General features: G+C 36.1%; 4 protein-coding genes and 1 non-coding gene across 7 annotated transcripts; 3 read left to right on the top strand and 2 right to left on the bottom strand.

Annotated features, from left to right (window-relative positions):
• Nucleotides 1–551: 551 nt before the first annotated feature.
• LOC111778169 (eukaryotic initiation factor 4A-11) lies at nucleotides 552–3,465 on the top strand. The gene is made up of 5 exons (XM_023657852.1): nucleotides 552–698; nucleotides 1,375–1,444; nucleotides 1,552–1,658; nucleotides 1,769–2,199; nucleotides 2,609–3,465. The coding sequence occupies exons 2-5, from the start codon at nucleotides 1,377–1,379 to the stop codon at nucleotides 3,242–3,244; spliced, it is 1,242 nt and encodes a 413-aa protein (XP_023513620.1). The 5' UTR covers nucleotides 552–698; nucleotides 1,375–1,376; the 3' UTR covers nucleotides 3,245–3,465.
• LOC111779425 lies at nucleotides 1,109–1,217 on the top strand. The gene has a single exon (XR_002812692.1). It is a non-coding gene; the product is annotated as a small nucleolar RNA snoR98 (small nucleolar RNA).
• Nucleotides 3,466–4,814: 1,349 nt separating the features above from the next.
• On the top strand, nucleotides 4,815–5,466 carry LOC111778170. Its single transcript, XM_023657853.1, has one exon. It carries the CDS (start codon nucleotides 4,938–4,940, stop codon nucleotides 5,307–5,309), a length of 372 nt encoding a protein of 123 aa, XP_023513621.1. The 5' UTR covers nucleotides 4,815–4,937; the 3' UTR covers nucleotides 5,310–5,466.
• A 1,120-nt stretch (nucleotides 5,467–6,586) lies between these two features.
• LOC111778168 (probable phospholipid-transporting ATPase 4) lies at nucleotides 6,587–12,248 on the bottom strand. Of its 2 annotated transcripts, none has more exons than XM_023657850.1 (11): nucleotides 12,117–12,248; nucleotides 9,697–11,595; nucleotides 9,485–9,595; nucleotides 9,081–9,357; nucleotides 8,908–8,996; nucleotides 8,741–8,825; nucleotides 8,460–8,669; nucleotides 8,189–8,314; nucleotides 8,002–8,100; nucleotides 7,716–7,907; nucleotides 6,587–7,640 (listed from the first exon to the last, which is right to left on the bottom strand). In XM_023657850.1, the coding sequence occupies exons 2-11, from the start codon at nucleotides 11,535–11,537 to the stop codon at nucleotides 6,975–6,977; spliced, it is 3,696 nt and encodes a 1,231-aa protein (XP_023513618.1). In that variant the 5' UTR covers nucleotides 11,538–11,595; nucleotides 12,117–12,248; the 3' UTR covers nucleotides 6,587–6,974. The 2 variants fall into 2 exon arrangements, with proteins under 2 accessions (XP_023513618.1, XP_023513619.1); XM_023657851.1 differs by having other exon boundaries at nucleotides 9,697–11,656; nucleotides 12,117–12,227.
• Nucleotides 12,249–18,590: 6,342 nt separating this feature from the next.
• Nucleotides 18,591–19,848, bottom strand: LOC111779175. Of its 2 annotated transcripts, none has more exons than XM_023659259.1 (2): nucleotides 19,719–19,848; nucleotides 18,591–19,101 (listed from the first exon to the last, which is right to left on the bottom strand). In XM_023659259.1, exons 1-2 carry the CDS (start codon nucleotides 19,756–19,758, stop codon nucleotides 18,866–18,868), a joined length of 276 nt encoding a protein of 91 aa, XP_023515027.1. In that variant the 5' UTR covers nucleotides 19,759–19,848; the 3' UTR covers nucleotides 18,591–18,865. The 2 variants fall into 2 exon arrangements, with proteins under 2 accessions (XP_023515027.1, XP_023515025.1); XM_023659257.1 differs by having other exon boundaries at nucleotides 18,591–19,104; nucleotides 19,719–19,831.
• Between the last annotated feature and the right edge of the window lie 4,228 nt (nucleotides 19,849–24,076).

Here is a 24,076-nt window from a genome sequence, read left to right on the forward strand (position 1 = left end):
ACGAGCCTTCTTGTGGTGCTTCGTACCATCACCTCAATGTCGGTTCTTCCCATCTCTGCTTGTAACTCAACCTGTCTGTTCTTACACGAACTTGTATTATTATTTATTATTTTATTGTGATTTTTTTATTTTGTCTTATTTCTTCCTTGAATGATTATTTTGTCGATTATCTTTCATTTTCTAAATATGATTTTTAAAATATGATTACTTATTTAGGTTTATTATTTTTTTAATAACCCATTTTAACTTATTATTATTTTTTTAATTATATAATTTTATAATATACTTATTTCATTGCATTTGACGTGGTACTAAATATTTACAATTAAAAGATTATTTATATTAAATTCATTTATTTAAGAATAATTATTAATATTTATTACTAAATAAACTCAAAAACCTAAAATTTTAGTAAAAATTAAATTATTTTAATAATCTAACCTAATAATAATAATAATAAAAAATAAAAAAAAAAAATTTAATAAAATATTTTATAGGTATCAGAAACCAAGGACAGTTTTGGAATTGTGGTTAATTATTATTCTACAAAAACCTAACAGTTTTCTGTACAATATCTCGTTTTCGCTCGCTGCGCTTTGCCCAACACTCGCCTCCAACTCCACGGATCAGATCCGAGGAGTTTGGCAAACCCTAGCGCACTTTCTTCAATCTCCTCATTCTCCTCTATCAATCTGCAGGTCTGCTTCTCTTTCCACTTCAATTTTCACCTTCGTTTCTTCTTTTGTTTCAGGGGACGGACATGGTTGTATATGTAGGTCACTTCTTTGGTTATGGATATCTTTTTCTTTACCCTCCAACAACGATGTGTTCTCTTTGATTTTCCTTTTTCTATTAACATTTGGCGCTAATCTGTTCTCGCTTGTCGTGTTTGTTGATATTGTTTTTCTTTGTTTGTGAGTTGTAATCGTTTCCCTTAAGTTACATGATTCTGTTCGTGTGTATTTTGACATGATGAATTAGTTATGTGGGTTTTATTTGCTCTACCTCGTGGGACTGCGAGTGTGAATTATAGGAGGAATTACGGCTTCGGCTTTGGGAAAAGGTTAAAGCGGTGTCTGGTTCTAAGGATTTTTTTTTTCTTTTTCTTGATAAATAAATATCAGATGGCCTTAAGTCCTTTTCCTACACTGAGACAGAAATTTAATGCTTGTTCTCCTGTTTATGTGGATTGCAAGTTTGGCTTTTCTGTTACAGATTTCCTTTCTCAGATTAGCTTTGGACAATTTCATAATGTTGTTTTATTTGTCTGTTGGTCCAGTTGATAAAATAATTCGGGATATTTTATTTGTTTTTCTGTTCATCTTAATGTTCCCTGTTTTCTTGCTTACATTTTTCCTTATTTTGTACTTGCAGCCATGGCAGGTTTGGCTCCAGAAGGATCCCAATTTGATTCTCGCCAATATGATTCTAAAATGAATGAGATGTAATTTTTCTTTTTCTTTTTTTCCCGTTTTTCACAATGGGCCTTTACCACCGATCTTTTCCCCTTCATGTGTATGCACTATTTACAGCTGTATTTTCTTCTTGCAGTCTTTCAGCAGAAGGCCAGGAATTTTTTACCTCTTATGATGAAGTTTATGAAAGTTTTGATTCAATGGGGCTGCAAGAAAACCTCCTTAGAGGCATTTATGCTTATGGTATATACTTTGTTTCATTTTTTATTTATTTCTTTTTTTTAACTCATTTTGTCTCAAATCTTCCTTGTAATTTCCTATATAATTCCAAGGGTTTTCCCTTACTTCTTAAGGATTTGAGAAGCCATCTGCAATTCAGCAAAGGGGTATTGTTCCATTCTGCAAAGGCCTTGATGTGATTCAGCAGGCTCAGTCTGGTACTGGGAAGACTGCAACCTTCTGCTCTGGGATACTGCAGCAACTTGATTATGATCTAGTCCAGTGCCAGGCTCTAGTTCTGGCACCAACTAGGGAGCTCGCTCAACAAATAGAGAAGGTTATGAGAGCTCTTGGAGATTATCTTGGTGTTAAGGTTCATGCTTGTGTGGGAGGGACAAGTGTCCGTGAAGATCAACGCATTCTTCAAGCTGGTGTTCACGTTGTAGTTGGAACACCTGGTCGTGTGTTTGATATGTTAAGGAGGCAGTCTCTTCGCCCAGATTCTATTAAGATGTTTGTATTGGATGAAGCTGATGAAATGCTTTCTCGTGGTTTTAAAGATCAGGTGAATTTCTTATCTCGATGCTGACATTTTGTAAGTTCATTTTGCTTCATTCTGTTGGCTTTAGGTAGGTTGTTAATAGATATGTTTCAACGTTTGGGTTTATATCCAGAGCTTAGCTTTTGACATCTCTTTTCCAGGTGAATTGGGTCAATACTAATGGGAGTATTGAACCATTCGAATGTACTCCTTTTAAATCATATAATATACATTACCCAGTAAGATACACGCTAGAGTAGTAACTTCATGATGACTGTGTTTAGTAGGAAGGTTCATGAGTGCTGAATTCTTTTTCATGCTTTTTGAAAGTCAGATCCTTGGCCGTTGTTTGCAGTGGTATTTTGTTCTCAGCATTTGTATTAAGAGTTTAAATTTCTAATTGTTTCTATGTTACTTCTTTTTGTGGTTGTAGATTTATGACATTTTCCAGCTTTTGCCATCAAAAATTCAAGTTGGGGTCTTCTCCGCCACAATGCCACCTGAAGCTTTGGAGATCACTAGGAAGTTCATGAATAAGCCAGTCCGAATTTTAGTAAAACGTGATGAGCTTACTTTGGAGGGTATCAAACAATTTTACGTAAATGTCGATAAGGAAGATTGGAAGCTCGAAACTCTTTGTGATCTCTACGAGACTCTGGCCATCACTCAAAGTGTTATCTTTGTTAACACACGTCGCAAGGTCGATTGGCTTACAGACAAGATGAGAAGCCGAGACCATACTGTATCTGCCACCCATGGTGACATGGACCAGAACACTCGAGATATAATCATGCGCGAATTCCGGTCTGGCTCTTCTCGAGTTCTCATTACAACTGATTTGTTGGCTCGTGGTATTGATGTTCAGCAAGTCTCCCTTGTCATAAATTATGATTTGCCAACCCAACCCGAAAATTATCTTCATCGTATTGGTCGAAGTGGTCGATTTGGAAGAAAAGGTGTCGCCATCAATTTTGTTACAAACGATGATGAGAGAATGCTTTTTGATATTCAGAAGTTCTATAATGTGGTCATTGAAGAGCTGCCCGCTAATGTTGCAGATCTCCTATGAGGAAGTTTTGTTTGTTTGGTTTATTGTTATTATTATAATTTTTTTTTTTTTTTTTTTTTTTTTTTTTTTTTTTTTTTTTTNTTCGTTGTTTATAGGGATGCGATTTCTCTCATCTCTGAAGTGAACTATTTAGCCTCCCACCAGAACTCTTCCCCTTCCCCCCCATTAGCTTAACTTTGTTTTCATATCTTATAAGTACTATCAAACTGACATTTTCTTTATCATGTATGGTCTGCTTTCTGTGCAAGATTTAGATGATGTCGAGCTGAATTTATTTGTGGTTTGGTCTCGTGTTTTGCCCTACATTGGACCGAACCAAATCGCGCACACCCCCTGATGGTGCCTGGTGAACACCAAACGGTAGGCTACCAGTCTGACTCATTACAATATCAATATAAATAATTGTGTTTGATGTTGCATGGTCATGGTCAGTTAACGAATTTTCGGGGGGCTTCAGCTAGAAGCAGGACAGGTATATTTATGGAGTGATTAATGCCCCTTAGAAATCAATGTAACCAAAGGTTTGCCTTTTCCAAATAAGCATCATTAGTAGCATTGACATTGGAGATAGCTAATAGTTCCTTCTGTTTTCCTTGCTTACCGCTATCGAGTGTCATAGTTGCTTAGGGCTTACGGCATAGGCACATCACCCCATGGCCACCGCCACACAAGTCAAACTCCAAATAACTCATTATTGCACGAGGCCAATGCCCTTTTAACCCTCTTTATGATGACCCTTAGGGCCACCTAATTGATTGCCACAACCTCGGAACATTCATCCATAAGAATGTACCACCAAAGCCAGCCAATACCTAGCCATAATGGACCATCTCAATTCACTGGAACAGAGGATACAGCTGCCATTAGCTAGGAATTGAGGGCCACAGGATCAACTTTTGTGTACTCTAAAAGGACTGCAATAATGGAAATGGTGGAGAGATTTTAGGTCTTGAAAACCTCCCATCCATTTGTTGGGCAGTTGCACCAAATTCACCCCATCAATCAATTAACAACTACAATATTTTTCTTTGGGTTTGTTTATTAGACATCTTCCTAGACTACGTGTTCAATTCCCAACTGATAAAATCATACTACGGTCAAATTTATGTGATAAAATAAAGATTTTTTGTTCTAACTTTGTCGATTTCTTTAATTTCTAGTACTATAAGAGTATCATACTCCCTTCGTTCACTTTATAATTTTACTTTCATAATTATTCTTTTTAACATTGATTGACTCCATATATTTTTAAAAGATCTCAAATTCATCAAAAAAAATTCTTATGACAGTCAACTTTAGTCAACTTTATTTAAGAATGACAGAACCTAAGAGAAGTTGTAGCCACTCACTTTAATGACCATGTTGGCTTGACTTGATGGAAAGGGTATGTTGTGAGGCTCCATTGAAGTGCTTTTAATTTAAGCAGGAGGTCGACTTGATGACTATTCCACGTGCCAAAGAGTCAACATTTCGCAGCTCATGCAATGACCTTAGGTGAAGACAATTGTAAATGGCAATCCCAAAAATGTATTATATACGCCTGGATCCTCAAGTCCTCCAATCTAGAGATTATAAATACACGTTATCCTCATCTATAACCATCGTAATAAGCAGACCCAGAACCATTTTCCCTTCCCCCTTCCCAATTTAGCCTCGAGACTTTCAAATTCTCTGTTCTCTTTGAAGTTTGGCTATGGAGGATTTCAGATCCAAATCTTGCAGAGAAGGCAGAATGCAGATTGAAAGCTACTATGAGAACAAGGCTGCCCCAACAAACATGCAAGATCTGAGGTCTTACAGTGTCAGCTATGCAGGTTCTGTGCAGCAGCAGCAGCAGCAGCAGCAGCAAAATCAACCAGACAAAGAGATGAAAATGAAGAAACCCAAAAGCAATATGGGGTCAACTTCTAAAAGCTGGAGTTTCAAGGATCCAGAACTGCAGAGGAAGACAAGGGTTGCTGGATATAAGGTTTATGCAGTGGAAGGGAAGATGAAAGGGTCTCTGAGAAAGAGTTTCAGGTGGATTAAGAACACTTACACTCATGTAATCTATGGATGGAGGTGATATCAACAGTCATTTTGTTGTGTGAGTTCTTGTTTTGGATCTTTAATTTCCTGAATATGTAACTATATGATGAATCGATTGGCTGTTCCTTAAGTTCGTAAAGAAATGAAAGTTTGAGTCTATGTTATCAGTGGGCTCGATTTGCTCTGTTTTTTTACTTGATATATTGAAAGGGGTCTCTGTAATATATTAGAATCAGTTTGTGTGTTCATAATTTGGGGGAAATGGGGAAAAGAAAACTGGGTTTTGTTTGAAATGATGGGTTTCTTCACAAAACCAAATTGATCAATGGTTTGTGACAGATTTTTGGATGTTCTTCCACCGACACCATTAGAGACCCAAAAAAGCAGAGGTGTGGAAGAGTCAGAAGAAGGCATGAATGATTCAGTTCAGACTTTGGAGACAGTTTCACATGCCAATAATTGTTATCATGTTTGCTTCTCTCACAGATCGCTAATTTATAAATCAAATCAGGCTTTGAAAATTCTGTAGCTTCTCCGTCGGTGTTGAAGCAGCGTAAACCTTCAGCTGGAGATGATGGTGATGGGGATGATTTAAATTATGAGATCCCACGTGGGTGAAGGAGGAGAACGAAAATTCTTTACGAGTGTGGAAATCTCTCTCTAACCGGAGCGTTTTAAAGACGGAGGGAAAGTTCGAGGAGGACAATATCTACTCGTGGTGGACTTGGGTTGTTACAAATGATATCGGAGCCAGGCGCCAAACAATGTGCTAGCAATGAGATTGGGTCCCGAAGGGGTGGATACGAGATGGTGTGCCAGTAATGACGCTGAGCTCTGAAGGGACATGGATTGCGAGATCCCACATCGATTAGAGAAGGGAACGAGTGTTAGATAGGACACTAGGCTCCGAAGATGATGGAGTGTGAGATCTCACATCAATTGGAGAAGAGAACGAAACATTCTTTATAAGAATGTGGAAACCTCTTCCTACTAGACGCGTTTTAAAAACCTTGAGGAGAAGCCCGAAACAAAAAGTTCAAAAAAGACGATATCTACTAGCCAGGGGGCATCGACCGTTACATAAATAAACTTATTCAGCTCATTACCAATAATCAAGTTAACATTGATATATGTCTTAATCCTAACAACCATGGTTGAAGGATGAAATTGTTGAACCTCCTATGCATAGTTTCATTAAATCAAATGGGTCATATCAGGATTGAACAGATCAAATTTGACAGAGTCGCATAAGGAAGACAAATGCAAGATCATCAATGATTGTGAAAGCAGCAGATGATACAATTAGAAGCCATATATAAATATAGATGATTAGAATGATCAATCGAAACAGAGTTGAATGAGATGACAAAGTCAGTTGTTGAATATCAGAGCTATCAGTAAAGGGGATATACAAACAGAGCAAAGGGGAAAGAATGGGAACAGCAGGCGGCTTTTAAGGGTATCAGCTATTCTACAAGCACTTATCATTTCAAATCCTTTTTTTAAGTTATGGTACATACAAAAGCCTCCAGAAGCACGTTCTTTTTGCTATAACCAAATGGGATTCCAATAACCCATTTGCCATAACAGGAGAAAAAAAATCAAAAGGAAAAGGAAAAGAAAAAGATTCAAATGGCCGGACTCTAGGGAAAAAAAAAATCCAGAAAAAAATGAAGATTTACGTGGAGGGGAGATGATATTTTCATGAAATAGTACCAGTTGGAGGAGCTCCAAGGGAAGAGTGCTTCTTTTGGAGCTTTCCTTTTAGCTGCCTGATCTTAGCTTCTACTCTGGCTGTGAATCCTATCTTGGTTTTTTGCCTTGCTTTTGATCTTTCCCTGGTCCACATGTGTGTGTCTTCCACATCCTTTCGGTAGTATTTGATTTCTTGGATTATGTGATGATCCATTGGATGGAAGCTTCTCTGGAAGGATATATGGGCAAGATATGGGAGATTGCAGGTAATTGTTACTAAGATGGTGGCTACCCAGTAAACAGGGGCAGGTCCTAATGCTTCAACGAATATTTTATATGCATTTCCAGAGGAAATGACCATTCCATAGAGTAAGATGAACAAATACCACATGGCGATACTACCCCAGACGAGAAGGTGTTGGATCCAGGTGAAGTGGCTCATTGTGAGAGCAATCTGGCAATTTACTGCCCATATGATGCAAGTAAACATGGTGGTTCCGACAGCAGTCATGTCGGCAGTTTGGCCGCCTGAGCGGAATGCCTGGTCGTAGAAGATGATGAGATTGAGGAAGAAAGTAACTATAGAGGAGTAGACAGCATTCCCCATCCATCCGAAAATTCGAGGCCAGTCGAAGAACAAGTTTTGGGGGCCTTGCTGATAGAGTGCAGGGAACTGCTAGATCGATGATGGTTAGTTACATGAACACATATCAGTTTGCTGATTTATGTTTAAAATGTTTGTGTTTACCTGTAGGCACACCTCAGAAGAGACATCTTGTTCAAAAACTCCAAGGGAAATTACAGGCAATGAGGTGAGTATGACATTAAATGATAGCATGTAGAAATCGTCATATATTGATTGCCCAGAAAATCCCGCGTATGCTTCGAAGTAGAATAGCGTTAATCCGAATGCGATATTCTTGTAGAAGAAATAGCATATCTGAAAATGAAAATGACCTTGTTAGATCATAACTGGTTGGTGGAGCCTTGATTTCTTGGAAGCCAAACTTGCTTTGAACAACAAAGAACATTACCATTTGCGCTATCCTCTTGTAGCACCAATGACCATGGACTACCAGAAGCCTTTCAAGAAACCGAAATTGGGCAATAGAGAAATCACTAGCCATCACAGCCTGAGAGAATTAGGAGTTAAAAAGAGAGAGAGATAGAGATAGGGATATTTATTTAGTAGAGTTTAGGAGGAGAGTCCTTTGTGCCTACCTGCATACCTTCAACCCCGCTGATACCGACACCAATATCGGCCTCTTGAATCATTCCCACATCGTTTGCGCCATCACCAATTGCCAAAGTGGTTTTCCCAGTACCTTCTTTCACTAACCTTGTTACCTGCAGAAACGCCCCCGAACAGAGGTCAAAAGTCGAAATCAACAGTTCATGACTAAGTTTTGCACTCAATGAACTGCTTATATATGATACACCAGGTGTACATTATATAAAATGGTTAACCATAAAACCAGGAAGGAAGTCCTACCAGGGCTTTTTGCTTGGGGGAGACACGACAGCAAATGACCGATGCACAATCAACAGCGAGTCCAAGGAATTGAAACTTCATATCATCTTCGAGAGCATACGTTAGAGTCTTCCCATCAATGATTAAAGCGAATGCAGCGTGTGGATCCTTCTCCAGATTGATCATTTGCGAGGCATTGGTGATTTGATTCAAAATATATTCTTTCATGGCCTGGCCAAATTCGTATGAAATCAATTTTCCAGTAGCAATTTGCCTGTGCTCTCATTCAAAGAATTACATACCTCTTTTCCTTCCTGAGCTAAAGAATCTGAGCTTGTTGATATGCAAATCCGCTTCATTCCCTGTCGAAGTAAACTGCATGCATATCTGCAGACACAAACAATGACTGTCTTTTGCTTAGCATATGAATTTATATGTTTGAACATGGCATATATGATGCAAGACTGACCCTATGTTGATGGCAGTTTCCATTTTATCTCCAGTCAAAACCCAGATCTTAAGACCAGCTTGTGCAAGTTTATCAATGCATTGGGGCACCTACAACAAAAACATAAGCCTAGTTTAAAGAAAAGAAACCAGAATAGTAACAAAAACAATAATGTAAATAGATATTGTTGTCACCCCATTCTGTAACTTGTCCTCCACAGCGGTAGCACCAACAAGGGTTAATTCTCGTTCCATGAGGTCGGACACTCGCTCGAGCATTGCATCTCTATCTCCTCCAATGGACGTTTTAGCCTTCTGAAACTCGTTGTTCCAAGCAGTATACTCGGACTCCTCAAGCTTTCTATAAGCAAGTGCCAGAGTACGCAACCCAGCTTCTCCATATTCATTCAAATGCCTTGTGGTTGCTTCCTCATACATTCTTCCGTTCTTCGATAGTCGATCGAAGATGATGCTGCAAGATTGGAGTTATAAGTACTAAGAAATCCAAAAAAGACCAAAAATAAAACAAAAAATGCAGTCGATATCCCTATGAAATTCTCTCAAAAAGATCCATAAGAGCTTCTAATGATGAGACTCACCTATCAGCACCTTTGCAGAGAAGAATAATATGGCCATACTCATCCCTAACAATTACAGACATTCTCTTTCTCTTGCTAGTGAAATCCAAAAGATTTAAAACTTTGTATTCCCTGTAAAAATTCCCAAGAGACATCATCAGCAACGCATGAAGCATAGAATTCATGGAAAAATGGGCCTAAGAAACTTAATCAAAGAACTATCTTATTCTTACCTTTCAACTACTTGGTTAGGAGAAGGATATCTTTCACGCACAACCAAGATTGATTGTGTTCTCTTACAAAACTCAAAACCAAATTCTCTTGCTGCAACAAGAAAAGCACCTTCATCAGGGGACTCTGCTTCATAAGTAAAAGCACCAGTTTCCTCATTCAGCTCAGGAATTGCAGTGTGACAAATTGCTAAAATTCTGAAGAACAATAGAAGAACGTCATGATTAGGCTCATTCAACCAGTTTCCATTTGTTAAACGGCTGTCCTCAAAACCAAAATACTTTATGGCAGACTTCTGCTCTTTGACAACACTTGAAGTAAGAACAGTCTCCAATTCAATCTCCGATTCTTTTCGGTCCCATGCCATGGAAGACTGTCGGCTATTTTTTTGCACAACAACATCAGAATAATCTGCATCCTGCTCGTCAAGGTCATATGCCATCTGCCTTGCAGCTGCAAGTTCAACCTCACTAGATTTAACACCATACGCAGTCCCAGCAATGGAACATTTCAGAAAGTCCATCTGATTACAAGTCAAAGTGCCAGTTTTGTCGGATAGGATCGTGTCTACCTGACCCAACTCCTCGTTCAAATTTGAAGTCCGAGCTCGAGCGGGATTACTAGTCTCTTCACAATACATGTTAATATCTTGGTTAATGAAGGAAGCTTGTAGAACCTTAACAACCTCGATGGAAACATAGAGCGAGATCGGTATCAAATATCCATAGAGTATAAGAGCAGTGATCAAATGTATGAGCCCTGATAAGGTTGGCTGACGAGGGTTATACAGTGGATCATCACCAGTAGTTTGTAAGTACCACCAGTCAGTCATTTGGTACTTTGTCTTCACAGCAAAACCTATTGAGCTCATTGATGATATCAATACAAGTAAGGTAAAAAGGATGTAAATAATCTTGTCCATTTTTCTCTCTATTCTACTTCTTTTGGAAGGAGATTTTGTAGCATTCTGCATGACTTTACTATCATGTCCAGTAAATATCACTACCCCGTAGGCATAAGCTGTGTTCCTCAATTTAGAATCTCTGAGGAGAATCTGGCTAGGATCAAGAGGATAAATCTGCCGATCATACTCCAAGTTACCAACAAATGTGTAAAGATTTGGGTTTGGATCTTCACAGTAAATCTTTCCAGTAAAGTCTTTGAAGGTAGCATCATCATCCAATGGTAAGGTTACTTCCAAAGATCTCTTTACTTTGAGATTAGTCTCGCCATCCAAATTCATCGTTTCCACGTAACATATACCGTCCTCATAGCACGACGACAAAAGAAGTAGATCAGCGGGAAAGAACTGATCCTTCTCTACTTTCACTATGTCTCCTACACGAATCTTGTGCCAAGGTCTATGACCAAAAACACCGTCCCCTTTATGAACAATCACTTTCCTGAGATTAACCTTCATATCCTGCACGAATCGACTCCAGTCCTCGAGAGCTTCTTTAGCCATACTGAGACCAACAACAAATACCAGAGGAGCAATCATGCTCATGGCAGAAAATGGGGCAACTGGTGTGAGGGACAACAATGCAGCCAAAAGAAAGTACAAATTGGCAACTCTCCTGAATTGCTCAAAGAGAGCCTTAGGCAAGAAAGTAAGAACATTATACTTGGTTGTGGATATGTAATTGAAGCAGTATTTCAATGGCTGCCTCTCATGGAGATGAGGTTGGTTACAACAGACAATTCGTGAAAAACCAGGTCCTGTTAATGGATTCGAATCGTCGGCCTCATGTGCACTCTGTGACCGGATGCAACCAAATGTATAGAGATGGCTCCGCCGGATCCTCTCCCTTATCCTTCCCCGTCTCATCGACTCGATTTTCATCTTGAAAGATATATGATAAAGAAACCAATGTCCTTACTGAAATTTCTCCATTTGCAGCCTAAACATAACCGTATGAATAAATTAACAAAGAAATCATCCACCACCAGCAACCGGATGCCCTAGACGGCCACATTCAAGCAAACATTTGAGCCGTCTTCAAATCCATCTCATAAGCATCAACGTAAATCACGAAGAACAATTCAATCACACAAAGAGAAGGAGAAAGTCGAATTTCAGGTAATGTCCTCAAAACAAATCGATTAATTCCCAATAACAAATCCAAACGTCACAAAACAGAAAGACATGAAAAGAAGATACTAAAACAACAAAAAACATAGCACCACGGATTGAATTCACCACAAATCTTAATCTCCATTGGACAAAATCACGATTTAAACAGAAAAATGAGGAAAACCTCGATTATTACTAAATATCAATAATGTAGAGCTCAAATATTGATACAATCATCATATCTAACAAATTCCTCACACAATAACACAATTCGAAGCCAATAACAGCAAATTTTCACGAACAATGAAGCAAAGCAAGAAAATCATAAAGCCGGAAAGAAAATGTTACCTGGAAGAATCAAGAGGCAAATCCACCCATGAACGGGTGGAAAAAGAGAGAGAAAAAAAGTGGAGGTGCAGATCAAGGTGAAAAGAGAAAGAGGAAGAAGAGGAAGAAGAAGAAGAGGAGAGAGAGAGAGTGACCTTTGTAGAGAGAGAAAATCTAGAGAAAGACAGAGAAACAGAGAAAAACAGGGTTTTAGGCCAAAAGAGAGAAGAAATGTCCTTTCTCTCTCTCTTTCTTTTTCTCTCTTTCTTTCTCTCTCTAACCTCTCTCTCTCTTCTTTCTCTTATTTTCTCTTCCCTCTCTCTCTCTACCTTCAACTCTGAACCAATGACACGAAATTCCGGGCCCTCCCCTCTCTATATTTATATTTTTTTTTCATATTTTCCTTTTTTTTTTAAACAATTTTCTCTAAATTAATAATAATAATAATAAGTACAAAATACCATTTTTGTCCTTATATTTTGACTTTCTCTGTTTAAGTCAATATATACTTTTAAATTTTTTAAATTTTAACTTTATTGTTATATTTTTAATTAAACTCAAAATTAGCTTCTAATTAGTTTTTATTAAAATTTATTAAATAATAATACTCATTTTAATATATAATAAAAAGTTTATTATTATTATTCTTATTATTATTGGGATTATATGGTGGGGGTTTTGTTAAAATGACCTGTTGAGTTCTTGAAAGTTAATGAATGACAGCTCCAAGGGAGAATTAGTCTCTTCCTTCCCATGTCATTCGGGGCCCACGTTATCCGACGTGACAATATTGTCTGTTTTATCGTATTTATTTTTATTTTTTTTCTTTTGGGTTAATAATTTTTTAAAAATAAAAAATAATATATGTGGATGAAGTGGGCCCACATAATCTTAGTTAAAAACATGGGAGTTTAACGTTGTTTGTTGCTGTCTTTTTTCTTACGTTGTCATGTAACACTAATTTCAATTTCTCAAATCTTTCTTTCAAAACTCTCTTTCGAAATCTCTCTGTCCCATTTTTTAAAACTTTCTTCTTAAGCCGGGGCTCGAAGCTCAAGCACACGTCGCTAGCCGTAGGCGACAGCAATAACAAATAAACTTTCTTCTGACATGCGCTTATTCTTTTCGTTGTTAAATTTTTATAGTTAACTGTACTATTACATTACAAAGTAAATGAAAATACTATGGGAGAGTGTTACCCAACATTAAATCGAGGGTATAACAACAGGTACTAAAAAAAACACGAAGAACACTTACTGAAGAAAAAAAAAATGACAAAATCACACACATGATATGGACCCGACATTATAATTTGAGAATTAATTTGTTTATTTTTAATATTTAAAAAAACTTATTGAAGAGATTTTATATTTTAAAAATGAGGAAATGCTGAATTTGAGCAAATTTATTTCCACAAGTAAGAACAAAATAAATGTCACTTTCTTTATGTTATTATATAAATATATATATATATATTTGATATAACCTAAGTAGGTTGGAAATTCTCCAACTATCCAAGAAATGGTTAGGTAGCAATAAATAAATAAATAAATAAATAAATAATAATAAAGATTTAATATTTTAATATTTTTGTGGTTATAGATAAATATGGGGGAAAATAGTGATTTTGTTAGGGCATAAGGAAATTTATAATAGGTAGTTGAATGGGACATAATTTGAAGTCATTTCAACATCAAAATTGTTTTGCTTAAACCTTACTTCTTTCATTATTTCACAATTCTATTCCTTCAATTGTTCGATCAAAATTTTAATTTTTTTTTTTTCATATGATTCGAGTATTTGACTAATTAGAACTATTCAACCCAAACCATAAAGGTTGGGTTAGGTTGGGTTAGATTTTTTTGGATTGGATTGAATTATTGAAAAATCGAACATTTGGGTCGGTTCACGAGTTGACAGTTTTTAGTTGGACCAACTCGACCAATCTGAAAGTAGCGGTACAACCCAGCACAACTTTACCCTAGATTATTATGAAGATTAAGAATATATGACTGATATTAATGATATGTTGTAACTTGTGAATATGATATTTGAGTTTTATGAGATGTTGGTTATTAACGTAACATGTATTATAGATAAATATGTTTTAACATATATATATTGAATTATTAAATGAATGTTTAATTATGATTGCTTAAATAATCTATAGATACCCATTCCTAATTGAGTATTGATAATTAGAGGAAATATAACATATTTATAGATGATAAAATAATTGCAAATTATTTAATTTATAAAGGGATAAAAGCCTTCAAATTTAAATAATGAAGATTGATTAAAAAGTAAATTAGAAGCTAAACTCCTAATTTAAGAAAGGAATTTGAGAGATTAAAAATCTAAAATTTGATATAAATGTAAAATAATAATAATATAAAACGACATATATTAGAAAAGTAAATAAAACGACATGCATTAGCCGTGATCGAGTAATCATTATATATTAGAAAAGAAAAAAAGTAAATAAAACGACATTCGAGCGATGTGTCGTCGGAAGGGGAGAGACGAATTTCTCCATTTTCGACACGTCGAGCGATATTTGGCAGCATGCTTCTAACTATTTAATTTAGTTTTAAAAAACATTAATTGAAATAAAGTTTTTAAAAAACATTAAAAGAAAAATGATGAGAAAACAATTTTAATGGATAAAATAATGAAGAAAGTAATATTTGTCAAAAAAAATAAATAAATAAAAATCAAATAGCCATCTTGACATTCATGGATTAATTTTATTGATTTTTCTTTTTTTAATATTTCGATATTAAAAAATTATAGACGCCACTCCTTCCTAGAATCCCTATTTATTTATTTATTATTTGCAGCGTATATGATCTGACTTTTGAAATTTAAACCATTTTCAATTTGAAATTACAGACTAGTTAGAACACGTCTCTCCTCAATGATATAATAATTATCCACTTTGAGCATAAGTTTTCATAGCTTTGTTTTGGGCTTTCCCAAAAGATATTATACCAATGAAGATAGTATTTCTTAATTATAAACTCATGATCAGCCTGTGGGACTTTCATCATCCATCATCATCCATCTGAAATGACATGTACCTAAAGTTGAAATTAAAAAATAGAGAAAATAATAATAGCATGATATTTAAAATGATTTTTCACTTAATTTAACTCAAAATATCACCCTTATCTTATCCAACTAAGAAAAAAAGGTTGGATTGTGCGAGATATATATATATGTATGTATATTCTGTTTATAGGCGAAATTAAAAAAAAAAAAAGAAAAAAAGAAAAAGAAAAGAGATAGATACCTTACTTATTACCAAAGTATTACTTTACCTTTAGACGATGGGCAACAATTCTCTCTCCCCACAATGAGCCAGTGGTAGCGCAATCAAATACTATCTTATGTTTATAAATAAATAGTTAATGTATAATTAAACAAGTCCTTTAACATAAACTAACATACTATGACATATTAATTTAATTGTCATATATGAAGTGGTGCTATATTTAACATTATTCTATGCTTTTTTTTTTTTTTTCACCCCAAGGTTGACGGTAGGAGAAACAATATTTAACATTAAAAAATACCCATAAAGAAATTAATTTTTTTTTTACGGTATCGCCTATCTTCTCCATTCCAGTAAAGATTCGATATATATATATATTCAACAATACAATTAAAGCTTCTAAACATTACTGACAATGGAGCAAGAAAAGTCTGACAAACCTATCAACCTCAACATATTTATTTTTTAATTTTTAGAAACTTATTATCACCCAGGTTTAATTAAATTGTGCTCAAAGTTAGCCTTACGATTTTAATATATATTTATTAGGGAGAGATTTTCACTCTTATAAAGAATGTTTGGTTCTCCTCTCCAAATGATGTGAAATCTCACAATCCATCCCTTTCGGGGGCCAACGTCCTCGATAGCACACCACCCGAAATCTGGCTCTAATACCATTTGTAATCGCCCAAGTTCACCGCTAGTAGATATTGTCCGTTTTAGCTCATTACATATTGTCATCGGCCTCACGATTTTAAACGCAACTACGATGAAGAGAGTCTAGCACTACTCCAATCAGTGCCTTGCACCATCCAGCGACGAGCTTTGAACTCATTCTCTCTTGATTTTGGTTATACTACTATTCCAACTGGGCAGGGGTTATAAGATGGAATCTTGTTCCACCATTTATAGCCATGGTTGAAAGAAGGAAGAAAATGATAGCAAGGGTTATTAGGGCAAGGGTACTAGTGGGAGATGAGGTTATCACAAATGGATAAGGATTGAGGAAGTGAATTAGGAAGCTTGGTAATTGAGCTGGATTTGAGTTCAAATTTAGAATCAGGTAACGTGTTTCAGTTTTCTACATAGGTGGGAGGAAAAAAGTAAACGACATGATTACAAATAATCAAATATTTAACGCATTACATTAATGACATAATGCTTCCCCACTCAATCATTAATAAGATTGCTATAAATTTGACCCACCCAGATGGAATTGAAGGCTGTGCCCACAAGGCTTGCACGACATGAAGAAAAGAAGAGGAAAAACAAAATTAATGGAACTAATCCTCCTATTCTAAATATCCAGATGTATTTTGGGAGAGATTTCTGTTAGGAATCATGACTCTCCCCAATGGTACGATATTGTCCACTTTGAGCATAAGCTCTCGTGGCTTTTCTTTGGGCTTCCCCAAAATGCCTCAAATAGAGATGTATTTCATTTGGGCTTCCCCAAAATGCCTCAAATGGAGATGTATTTCATTACTCATAAACTCATAATCATTCCTTAAATTAGCCCATGTGGAACTCACTCCCAACAATTTTCAGAGAAAGTTCATAGTTTTCTCGGAAAAATTCCAAAGAGGGATTTGGGTTCGGGGAAACAAGGGTGGATCAGTGTGCTTGGCGTTTTATGGACAATCTTGTTTTGAAAGATGAAGGGATGCTTTCTTGGTGTTTTGAATGATGCCCCACGTGCATTTCCCCTGCTCCAATTTTCAACGATAATGTAGGAACTACTTTGAAGAGTTCTAAAGACACACTATTCCCTAGAAAAGAAAACGAATATAAATTTAAAAAATATGGATACTCAAGCTGGATTCCCATCAGGTAGGGACAGTTGAATGTGTTAAAGAAATATGACAGATGTATATTAAAAAATATGAGATCAAATTTAAAATGGGAGTAAACTTAAAAAATACTAAATAAATATACCATATATTTCATATCATAGTAGGTGGGTAAGATGCTTATGCCATGATCTTTGACTATATCTATTAAACTAATAAAAAAACGAAAAATATCTTATTATAGGATAAATCATATGCTTCATCAGTTTGTTATTTGTAAGGGTAGAAATTATTTATAAAGTTTTATCAAACTATACATACAAAACTATAGGAATCAAATCTATAATTTAACCTATATTTATGGAGAAAAAACCAAAATGCCATTCAAGATTATCTTTCCTTTTGACTTATATTGAGTAGGGACACTCCCGTACAAAAAAAAAAAAAAAAGGGACCCACATACAACCACAAGGATCTATATAGACAGGGGATGGACTTAGAGGCCCAATGTACAAGAACCAGGATGTTCATGGATTAGGTTCCCTTGTTTGATTATTCTAGGTTATCGATTGTTTTAACACACCTACTAAGAGTCTAAGAGTCCAGATCAAGTTGAAAATGTCAATTTACCTCCAACTACACCTATTGGAGGAATTTTTTTTCTCAAGACACATTCATCTTCCTAAAAAGAGAAAGAAAATAAGGGATAGCTGTAACAACCCAAGTCCATCGCTAATAGATATTGTCCACTTTGATCTGTTACGTATCGCCGTCAGCCTCATGATTTTAAAACGCATCTACTAGGAAGAGGTTTCCACATTCTTATAAAGAATGCTTCGTTCTCCTCTCCAACCGATGTGGGATCTCACAATCCACCCCTTTTTGTCTGCCTCTGATACCATTTGTAACAACTCAAGCCCACCGCTTTCCGATATTGTTTGCTTTAGCTCGTTACGTATCGCCGTCAGTTTCGATTTTAAAACACGTCTATTAGGGCGAGGTTTCCACACCTTTCTAAGAAATGTTTTGTTCCTCTCTCCAAGACGGGGGATCTTACAATAGGAATCACAATAGCAATCACTGAATTTTGGCTGAAACCCAAGCCGAACCAATTCACTCACACCCTTAAATTCTTAGTGGCATCCCTCCCATTTAAGAGTCTGAAAAAGTTGCAGAGGCTCTAGAGATGTTCCTTATGCAGACAAGGATACAAATAATTATACCTAGAGACATAAAACATGGAAGAAAACCATGATCCTAATCCTTGATTTCTTGCTGAACTATTTTAGGGGAGACTTGCTACAGCTTCGTAGGAAGGGAACACATATTAACTCTCTCTAATCCAATCAAGATTTCCTCATACAAACTTAAAGGAACTAGGCCTTGCCTGCTTTTGCTCATTGAAGAAAACATTGATCATACCAATCGATGAGCCCCTTTCAAATTAAGGCGAGAATGTGTGGCCTAATATTGGGGATTATTTGACAAGATGTACATTACATACTTCAAAACAAATACCAGAAACTGTGGAAATAGTCTAAGTTCATGTCAATTTGTCTTCAAACATGATATTTTCCGACCAATATTTTCAAATAACGACCTGGATAGCATGGAGTTGCATCATAAAAGAAATTAAGCATTGTTTAAGAAAGCAAACCTTGTAACAGCATGGTGTCAATCAACCCTCTTCCTTGCTTTAAAGAAAGCTAATGATTGCTCGAATCCTTCTTGGGATGAATCGTTTCCACGAGGGCCTCAATCTCTTCCTTGACTCTTTCAAACACGCCGGGGGCCTTTACTTCATCGGCTGGTGTAGTCTCGTCAATATCATCCCTTGTTCCATGTGTTTCTTTGTGATGGCGTGGTGATTCATGAGAGTGAATCACAGCCTCCATCTCTTCTTTAAGTCTCTCAAAAATATTGATTGATCTTGCATCTTCTTCTTCTCAAAGTAGGTGTTACACACCAAGAGAAAGAAGAGATATAATTGTCAGTCAACTAGAATCTTCAAAAGCAAAATCAAACTACGACAGAGAAGTCGTTTCTGATCTTAAAAACCTCCTTAGAAACAATTAGAGCAACACCTAAACAACCATAAGCTCGAGATTCATGCAATTTGATAACAATTTGCTCTATGAAACGCAGAGGGAAAAGTATCTCTTCAGAAATGACAGCGATTCCTCCCATTGAATCGACTAATCCTAAATATATATATATATATATAAAAATTGATAACAGTGCTTTGAAATCAAACATTTCCTTATAATACCGTGGAAATCAATCAGCGCCAACAATCAACGAAAATACGGGCTGCTTAGAGTTTTCTACCTTCATAACACAACATCGCCGACATCAATCACTGGAAAAGCTAAAATACATTATCAATTTGTACGCCACTCGATGATCTTTACTCAATGCAACAATTTCAAGCTGATTATGTTTTAGAAACAGCTTCTTGAGGAGACACAGAATATCGTAGCAATCAATACATCTTTCATATATATATATATCGAATCACTACTTGCAGTTGATAAGAACAGTGAAAAAAATTGGCAATACCTGAAGAAGAATCTTTCATCGGAGTCTTCGGATCCTCCATTCGAGCTTCCCCGTGGAATCGATTAACCCCGTCTCACTCTTGTGTATGCTCGCTGGACTATCACTTTCCAGTTTCCCCGCTTTTCACGAAATTAACATAACGACAGTTCCAACTGCGCGACGACTTGTCGTATTCTTCAAAATAAAATTTACGAGGCCCAATTTCAGGCCCAATAAGAAATGTCTACATTTATCCCTCATAATATTTATTAGCGAATAAAAAAAAATGTTAAATTTTAGAGAGAATTTTAAATTTTATAAGAAAAAAATATTAAAATTGAGAGTTTATAAAATTTTGTAAAAATAGTTTGAGATATATTTATTGAATTTTTGAAAATTTGAAAATTTTGGTCGGTTTGCGAGGTGACATTTTTTGTTCAAACCCTACCAACTTACAATCCAACTCAACCCAACCCAGTTTTTAAATTTATTATGAAAATAAAAAATATTTAATTTATTATGAAAATAAAAAATATTTGAGATATTTGAGATTTGTAATTAATGCTAGTAATGGGTTGTGACTTGTGAATATTTTGTACGGGAGTTATTTTAGGATATGTATAATTTTTTTAAATAATAAAAAACAAACCGAACCGAACCAGTTTGTTACCATGGTTGGGTTGAGTTGTAGACTCAATTTGGTTGCTTGGGTCACTACGGTTGGTTAAACGTAGAATAGGTCATATTATACTAAGATAATCTACTTATTTCTTGGTTTGTTAGCATTGATTACGAAGAGTCTACTGATTTATTGGTTTGTTACCATGGTTCAACGCCCACCATGTAATCATCAATACAAATCTATAAATACACGTGACCCATATAGGCCACGTGTCATTCAACCTAACATGGTATTAGAGTAAGGTTTATTCATTAACAATCTATCATATCTTCTTCCTCCTCCCCATCCACCATCTCCAACACGATCTTATCTACTATGGCGTCGACCTTTGGCCCAATCTCTCTCCACCACGCTGTCACAATCCGTCTCACCAAAAACAACTTCATCATATGGAAGATTGATCCAAATTGATACAGTGACACAAACGCCACTGATCATATCACTAGTGACCTGGATCGTTTCCCTGTGCGTGAACGCTACCATGGAGGTGAACAAGTTCAAGTCGGCAATGGAGCAGGTTTGCGTATTTTACAGACTGATCATTCTTCAATTAATACTGCTGCTTGTCATCTTGCATTGCGTAATATTTTGCATGTGCCTAAAATTTCTAAACATCTTCTTTCGGTTCATAAATTTTCTCGTAACAATGACGTATTCTTTGAATACCATCCTTGGCATTTTTCTATTAAGGATAGACGGTAGAGGAAAAGTATTCTAGACGGAAGTTGTGAGTCTGGTCTCTATCCTATTAAGCCATCTGATGTCGATGATCTCAAGCATGTCTTAGTGAGCTGATCTACTACTCACGTCCAATGGCATGTACGTCTTGGACATCCTTCATCTCAAGTAGTAAAGTCAATTTTGCATCTCAATAATATTTCGTGTGCTAGTGAGTCATCTTTGCCAGTTTGTAATGCGTGTCCTTTAGCAAAAAGTCATCCGTTACCATACACTAGTTCTTTTCGTAGGTCTTCGTCACCTTTGGAACTAATTTTTCTGATGTTTGGGGTCCTACGCCTCCATCTGTTGGGGGCTTTAAATATTATATCAGCTTCATTGATGATTTCAGTAAATTTTCGTGGATCTATTTGATGCATGGTCGTACAGAAGCTCCTCGTATACTTGTGCAGTTCCAAGCTCATGTTGACACCGATTCTGGTCGTATCTATATTTCTAGAGACGTCATATTTGATGAGAATATTTTTCCGTTCAAGAGAGTCCCACCCAGTTCTTCCCCAACCTTGCAACCGAGGCACAATGTCCCTGATTTGTGCACCTTACATTTGGGTAACAACCGTACTAATTTGAAGAATGATCATATGTATATATGTGTGCCTACTAACTCTTTGGAGGCAGAAAATCTGGTGCCCACATCAGCTTCGGGATTGTCGCCGCAATCCTTCGCGTCACTGCCGCGCGAGTCGACATCGGTTGTTCCGCCAATGATTGGGGCCTCGAATCCTCTGCCATTAGATGATATTACACAATGCCCAGTCGGATCTCGGCTGTTGGTTGACCGACTGCTGTAGCACCGGTTGCTCCCCTAACAACGGCTGGTACGACTGTCCCCTTAGTTGTGGATCTTACACCTACTACTCATCCGTATGGTACTCGATTGAAGCACAATATCAAGCAACCCAAGGTGCGTACAGATGAAACAATTACATATTCTGTGGTTCGGTCTTTTGCCTCTGAACCTACTTCACATATTAGGAGCATCCCCTCTGGCGTCAGGCAATGAATGATGTATTTTAGGCATTTCTCAAAAATAAGACATGACACTTAGTTCCTCCTCGTGCTGGTTTTAACATTAATAATTGCAAATGAATTTTCAAACTCAAGCAAAAGTCAGAGGACTCTATTGATCGCTATAAAGCATGCTTGGTTGCTAAAAGGTTTAAACAGCAGTATGGCGTTGATTATGATGATACCTTCAATTCAGTTGTTAAGCACACAACCATTCGACTCTTATTATCTCTTGTTATTTCTCGTGGTTGGGCTATTTGATGTTTATATGAAGTCGCCTCTGGATTTGTGGATTCTCAACATCCTCGTTATCTCTGCAAGCTGGATAAGTCGCTTTATGACCTCAAACAGGCTTCATGTGCCTGATTTTCTCGCCTTAGCTTCAAACTATTACAGTTGGGTTTTACACCTTCAAAGGCTGATGTCTCTCTTTTCATTTTTAGCAAGACGAGCGTTCGGATGTATATCCTCATCTATGTTGATGACATTATTATCATCAGCTCATCTTCTACGACTACTGAGAAACTTCTTACACAGCTTCAGGATGATTTTGTGGTCAAGGATCTTGGCACTTTGAGTTATTTTCTTGGGATTGAAGTCCGTCGTACTTCCAATGGAATGAGAAGGAGGAAAATTTTCTTGATCATATTAACATAGTTCAACATTGTCATAAAACCAAAAACAGAATTGGTTAAAGTAAAAACAATACCAGGACAAATCATGAAATTAAATAAACAATAAAAATGGTTAGTTTAAAAATATGGTATATAATAAAAATAAAAAATACTATCAAAATATTTTAATTGAAATATGCTTACTTATGTGTGTGACAACCCTAAACTATTAAAAAAAATGTATATATATTGTGATATAATAACGTTGCAACAAATAGATAATAAATACATTAAAATAATATAATTTATATATTTTTATTTGGCTCGGGTAAACTCAAAGGTTTTGTCCCACAAACTCGAAATCGAACTGATTCACTTGGGGTTCATTAAAATAATATAATTTATATATTTTTATTTGGCTCGGGTAAACTCAAAGGTTTTGTCCCACAAACTCGAAATCGAACTGATTCACTTGGGGTTCAGAAAAAATGAACTCAACAACCCTACTCAAAATGCTAATCTAATCCAACTTACCAACTTATTTTTATTTGGCTAAACTCAAAGGTTTTGTCCCACAAACTCGAAATCGAACCGATTCACTTGGGGTTCAGAAAAAATGAACTCAACAACCCTACTCAAAATGCTAATCTAATCCAACTTACCAACTTATTTTTATTTGGCTAAACTCAAAGGTTTTGTCCCACAAACTCGAAATCGAACCGATTCACTTGGGGTTCAGAAAAAATGAACTCAACAACCCTACTCAAAATGCTAATCTAATCCAACTTGGTTGGGTTGGTTCGGGTTGAATGTCCACCCCTAGTGATCACAGATGTTGATGGTCAAAGAGGAATAATTGTTAGACGAACACGACTCTCCACAATTGTATGATATTGTCCACTTTGAGCCTAAGCTCTCATGGCTTGCTTTGGGCTTCCCCAGAAAGCCTCACACCAATGGAGTTAGTATTCCTCACTTATAAACCCATGATCATTCCCTAAATTAGCAGATGTGAGACTTCCATCATCCAACAATAATAATGATGTGGGACTTCCATCATCCAACAATAATAATTCTTTTGAACGTTTTGTTAAATAAATACATATCGTTTGCTTTTTTTACTATTAATTTTAAAATTGTATTTAAAAATTTTCGATTAACCAGAATATTTAAAAATTAAAAAAAAAAAACATAAAAAAAAACATAAAAAATCACCATGTAAAATTTTAGATTCTTTTAATATTTTATAAAAATATATTATTAATGGGCCGACCCACTAATTACAATAAAATTTAAATGTTTAATTATTATATTATTAGGTAATTTATTTATTTATT

This window comes from Cucurbita pepo, chromosome LG17 (genome assembly GCF_002806865.2).
Source record: "Cucurbita pepo subsp. pepo cultivar mu-cu-16 chromosome LG17, ASM280686v2, whole genome shotgun sequence".
Lineage (NCBI taxonomy): Eukaryota > Viridiplantae > Streptophyta > Magnoliopsida > Cucurbitales > Cucurbitaceae > Cucurbita > Cucurbita pepo.